General features: G+C 52.5%; 1 protein-coding gene across 3 annotated transcripts in view; it reads left to right on the forward strand.

Annotated features, from left to right (window-relative positions):
- Window positions 1-5,705, forward strand: part of WSCD2 (WSC domain containing 2) — a 98,723-nt gene extending 93,018 nt beyond the window's left edge. For all 3 annotated transcript variants that reach the window (XM_049698572.1, XM_004281364.3, XM_049698571.1), the window contains one exon: window positions 3,583-5,705. In XM_049698572.1, the coding sequence (XP_049554529.1) occupies window positions 3,583-3,935 (353 nt within the window). In that variant the 3' untranslated portion in view covers window positions 3,936-5,705. The remainder of the gene's footprint in view (window positions 1-3,582) is intronic.
- Window positions 5,706-6,000: the final 295 nt, after the last annotated feature.

Genomic DNA, 6,000 nt, shown 5'->3' on the forward strand with positions numbered 1-6,000 from the left:
ATCAGAATTCTCATTTTAACAAGGTTCCTTCCAGAAGCTTCTTGTGAGCTTTCAAATTTGAGAATCACTGCTTTAGGACACCCTCGGCCGGGAATGTGAGGGTTACTCCCACCTAAGAGCAGAGGTCACTCACCTGCTGAGAGGTCACTCACCCGTGTCCCCCTCCCAGTTATAGCTGGGTCGAGGCTCGTGTCACCACCACCCACCCACCCCACCCCCCGGCTTTTGTTTCCATAACATTGATTTTATGATATCCCTGGAGTGGGCCCAAAGCAAAGTTTTATGTGATACGATTACACAAGGTGAATTGTCCTAGATCTGTTTAATGAAACAGAGACCGTGTTTAATGATTCCGTGGAGAATTAAATACAGTTAAGCTATTAATCAGACCCCGGTTCCTCCCTTTGACAAGAAGATGAAGCAGAGAGTGGCCAGCGCGTGTCCCGCCGGGCCCTTGTGGGGGACGGTTCTGGCAGAACCAGCACTCATTACCAGTGGTCCACGGCACAGTGTGCCTTTATTACCCAGTTTGAAGGCAGCCATCAGTTACCGGGAATCCTGAGCTAAATGAGGGCTTTTGTTTTTCATTTTCATTTTCGTTCTTCTTCATTCCAGCGAAGTCATTCAGGAGCTTCAAGTGAGGGATCTTTGCTCTAGGAAGGGGTGGGGAGGGGGCGAGTATCTGCTGCCCCAAAATGGTGGGCCACTTGGGGCATCTCAGAGATGCTGGGGACCAACATCGAGAATAGTTGTGGCCAACATTTATCCAGCGCCTCCTGTGTCCCAGGCCTGGTGCCAGGGTCTGCAAATCTTATTCCATTCCATCTGTATGGCATGTCTAGGATGGAGTTCTTAGCACAGTTGCCACTGTGCAGATGGGTAAACTGAGGTTCAAGGAGACCTCCTGACGTCCCCAAGTTCACACAGCCAATATGGAGAGGAGCTGGGTTTTGAACCCTGGCAGTCTGACTCCAAAGTCTTCTGTGAACAGACCCGTGTCTTAGATGACACCTGAAGGTGAGGTAAGCGGATGTAGACTAGGATCTGGGGCGAGAAGAGTGCTGGAGATGGTCAGATCAGGTGCTCTTAAAGGGTTTGCCAGGAGGGCAGGAGCCAGGCTCATTCCCGTGTGTAAGATGGAGCTAGAGTAATTCCTACTCTCCAGGCTTCTTGTAAGGGGCACTGCACGAGGTAGTGCGTGCAAAGTGCCCAGCACAGTCCTGGCACACAGTAGGTGCTCAGGCAACATACATTCCCACCCCAGGGAAGTTTGCAGTCACAGGGATGCCATGTCATCTCCCCCCAACCTGTGTCCAAGGCCAGGGGCACCACCTGGGGGATCCAGGCCATCATGCAGACAGGCCCTTCCTTTTTCTTGAGGACCACCCTCCAGGAACCTCTTGAGATGGTCACAAGTGGCTAAGCCTGGAAGTCCATCCAGATGGACTGAGTAACTGAGTGCCTTCTGCATCCATCTGGCTTTCTGCCATGGGAGTGGCAGTTGTCCTGAATCACCAGGGATGCTGTGAGATGACTCAGGAATGGGGACATTCTTTCTCAAAAAGTAAAGCAGAGTACACACATGCTAGATTTTTTCCTAATCACACAGATACATCTGGTCTTATAACAGTACGGCCCAGTTAGCTAGATACATTGTAAATAATCTATATGAAGGATAAAAAATATCTTTGTCAGGGGCTTCCCTGGTGGCGCAGTGCTTGAGAGTCCGCCTGCCGATGCAGGGGACGTGGGTTCGTGCCCCGGTCCGGGAAGATCCCACATGCCGTGGAGCGGCTGGGCCCGTGAGCCATGGCCGCTGAGCCTGCGCGTCTGGAGCCTGTGCTCCGCAACGGGAGAGGTCACAACAGTGAGAGGCCGGCGTACCGCAAAAAGAAAATATATCTTTGTCATCAGCATAAATATTTCCCAAGCGGCTGTGGTTTCCAGGGGGTCACTGGGGGAGCAGGAGCCTCACCACAGATTCTGATGTGCTCTGCGAAGAAAGAGGAGCCCTTTATCACATCACAGCTTGGCGGCTGGGAATTTCAATTTAGTTCAACAACCATTTATTAAGCCCCTGCTGGGTGTGAGGCAGTGGGAGGGAGTGGGGGTGAGGCTGCTGGTGCCTAGGAAAGATGGGGGCCTGGAATCAGGCAGGCCTGGTCTGGATTATGCTTCCCGGCTGTGTGACCTTGGGCAAATTACTTCACGTCTCTGAGCCTCAGCTTCCTCACTGGTAACAAATGAACAGTAGTCTTTTCCTTTCAGGGTAGTTACTATGATTAAATGAGATCAGGGGTATCCATCATCCAGCAAAGGATGAGGATTTAGTTATTAAGAACCAGCTGGGCTCTCCAACGCAGCTTGGGAGACTCACTGAGCCTCGTTCAGTAAACATATCCATCTGGAGGGTGCAGGGTGGTGCTGCCCCTGTGAGAAGCAGGGGGTATGGCTTCAGGGTTCCGGAGTACAGGCCCTGTGATTCTCCAGCTGGGGCTCAGAATTGAGGCTGCAAATCCCTCTCTCTGTTCCCAACATCCTCCAAGACCCCCCTCCTGGGTTCCCCTTTATCAGAGTTTCAACAGCTCCTGGGGCTGGCTGGCTGGCTGTCTCTCTGAGGTCTTCTCCAGGGCTCTCTGGTGAATTTCCCACATTCTGTTGTAGCCTGTCTCTTTCTCGAGTCAGGGGATCCCAAACACACACTCCCAATCTGGGTGAAAATCCATCCAGTCCTTTTACCGTGGCAAGGGAACAAACAGCACAAAGAAACAATGTGTGATACTTCAATAGAAAGCAAAGAAAGAAAGATAGGACAGGAAGGTATCAAAATGACAATGTAAATAATCTGATTTAAACTGCCCTCAGCCCAGAGGAGGTACCTGCCTGAGCCTGGGGAGTCAGGGAAGATGACATCTCACCTGAGAACAGAATAATCACAGTAATAATAGCCAACGTTTACTGAGCACCTACTGGGTACAGGGCACCATGCTGAAAATTTTGTATGCTTTTTCCACTTCTCTGTACAAAGGCCCTATTACTATCCTGTGAGAAGATACTGTTACTACACAGGATAACTGTTCCTACACAGGATAACTTGGTAGTTAAAAGCCCAGACTTTGATGCCAGACTGTTTGGTTTCAAATCCTGGCTCTGCCAGTTATTAGCTGCGTGACCTTGGGCAAGTTACTTAACCTCTCTGTGCCTGAGTTCCCCCTTCTGTAAATGAAGAAAACGATGATGCCTGCCTCACAGTGTTCTTGTGAGGAATAAGTGAATTGATCGCTCTATTAGTATATTTATTACACTCTATATTAAGATCAATATATATTAAAATATAAAAATAGAGTAACAAGGATTTATAGATGTCTGTGCCTGGCATGGAGTAAGCACCAGACAGATGTCATTCTCCCCAGAGAGAAGGAAGGGCTAAGATGATTCCAGGCAGAAGCAGCAGCCCCGAGGTGGGAGGAGGGAGGCGAGTTTGGTGATCTGAGGGTTAACAGTGGTGGCGCTGTTGTGAATAGCCAACGCCATCTGACCTGTGTCCTCCCACTGACCTGGGCCTCCTTGCTCTGTCCGCAGAGTGGCCAGAGTTCGTAAGGAACTACGCCCCGTGGTGGGCCACGCACACACTGGACTGGCTCAAGTTCGGCAAGAAGGTGCTGGTGGTGCACTTTGAGGATCTGAAGCAGGACCTCTTCGTCCAGCTGGGCCGGATGGTCGGGCTGCTGGGCGTGGCTGTCAGGGAGGACCGACTGCTGTGTGTGGAGAGCCAGAAGGACGGCAACTTCAAGCGCTCGGGGCTCCGGAAGCTGGAGTACGACCCCTACACGGCGGACATGCAGAAGACGATCTCTGCCTACATCAAGACGGTGGATGCGGCCCTTAAAGGGAGGAACCTCACGGGCGTTCCCGACGACTACTGCCCCAGATGATGGGTCGGAGCGGGGCGGGGAGCTGGCAGTCCAGACCGAGCAGGCCCTGGGGACTCCGGACCCCTGGGGGCCCACACCCATCAGTCCCCTCTTCGATCTGGGGACAATCCCCATGGCTGCTGTTGCCTTTCGTTGAGTTTCCTGCATGACAAAGGAGGCTCAGGCGAAGAGACTGTGCAGGCATGCCCCGCCTACTCACACCGCGCCCCCAGAGGTGGAGGGGGCAACTGGGTTAGGGAGCTCTAGCCACGTGGACCCTTCTCTGTCTCCCGTGTCCCTGTGCCCACCACTCTGGGCTCCACTTGTGGGAAGGAGGGCTCATGGGTGTCCCAGAGACAAGGGTGCCCCACCGCAGGTGTTGAGGACCCTGGTGCAAGAGCTAAAGAGAATGACATGGAAAAATGTGGCCCAGACTCTCCTCCGTGCTGAGCTGAGCACTCATAGCTTCCCCGTCTCTGCCCCGCCCAGGAAGCACTGACGCCAGGGTTTATCCCAGCCACTTCTGTTTGAAGAAAGATTGCTGGGAAGTTTCTCTGCGGCCTTAGGTTTCTGACATTCTGGGTGGGTCAGGGAAGCAATGGTGCTCAGAACAGGTTAACTGGGGCCACCGCGTGGGGTCACTGACATCCCAATCCACCCCCCTACCAGGTCACAGTGCTCCTGAGAAATGACCCGGTTCCTGTCCACCTCGAGGGCTGGAATTCTTCCCTTTCTTCCCCAGCTGTATCCAGGTGGTGGCCCACTTCCAGGGTCCTCAGGAACCAACCATTATCTCACCGGGACGGCCCCAAGCCACATGCAGAATCGGAGCGAGAATGAGAGCTCTGGTAACACACCTCCCCACCGTGGGGTCCAACACGTTGATCTGACACTGCCCTTCTGACCCCTACCAGTAGGTCCCTTGCTATCCAGGAGAGAGAACAAGAGTGCTCCAAATCAGGTGGAACCCTGAGCGAAAGGGACCCCCACTACCTTCCCAGACCATAGACCTCCCTTTGGTCATAGGCCAGCTTCTCTTAGGGGGTTAAGGAACGGGGTGAGTGGGGTGGTGGTTCATGTCCATACAAACGCTGCTCTTTTGATGCTGAGACATCAAACCAAAGGATTCCCGAGGACCTGAATCACTGATCATCTATCTCAGAAAGCATTGAGATCCAGGAGCCCATCTCTCCCCGCCACCTTGGGTACCAGTGATTTCGCATCCAGCCCACATGTGTGCACCTACACCATCCCCCCACCATGTAGGTGCAAAAGCCATAGGTCACAGCTCTTTGCTATTCTGTCTGGAGCAGCCCCCCAAGCAGCCACCTCTGAAGCCTTGGGGTGCAAATAAATGCTCATTCCCAGATAGCCAAGGGACTGTGGAGAAGGCGAGTGTAAAGAGATATATTTTTCTAAGAGGAATATGACTAATACATTCCATCCCTTTGAACGTGGCCATGCAAAGAGAAGGGCCAGGGGATTGGACCTGTGGTTCTCTTCCCTGAGCCCCTCATCTGTAGGATTCGGGCCACCCCGGGGCCCAGCCAGGGGGCTCTGAATGTATTTTGTACCGTGTTTCTTTCCCCCAGGCAAATTTCTAGTCTTCTTTCACGAAGCAGTTAGAGGGCTTGGCCTCCCTTCCCTCTTAGAGGTCAGCTCTCTCTGGGAGACTCTGGGTCCAAGACCTGGGCCAGTTCTTTGCTGGTGGTCACCTCAGGCCACCAGCCTCTGTCTGAAGATTCCTCAGGTCAACACCATCATTAAAAAGAAGTTTTGTTGATAATTCTACCACGTGATAGACTGTCATGTAAGGCGAGGTCACAAATGGAATGTTTTTCTGGTGTGTGTGTGTGTGTGTGTGTGTGTGTGTGTGTGTGTGTGTGTGTGTGTGTGTGTAAGAGACAGAGACAGAGAATGTTCTGGGAGCATCATTGCTTTGATGTCTGTGCAAGGCTAACTGCCTGTGGAGAACTGTGTATCTTGGTGTGTAACATTGTCTCTGCCTCTGTGTTCAGCTGCTCTTCTGTGTGGTGATGCATCCCCCAGGCTGGTGTGATGACCGCCCAGTGTCTGATGTGTCTGT

The sequence above is a fragment of the Orcinus orca genome, chromosome 15, assembly GCF_937001465.1.
Source record: "Orcinus orca chromosome 15, mOrcOrc1.1, whole genome shotgun sequence".
NCBI lineage: Eukaryota > Metazoa > Chordata > Mammalia > Artiodactyla > Delphinidae > Orcinus > Orcinus orca.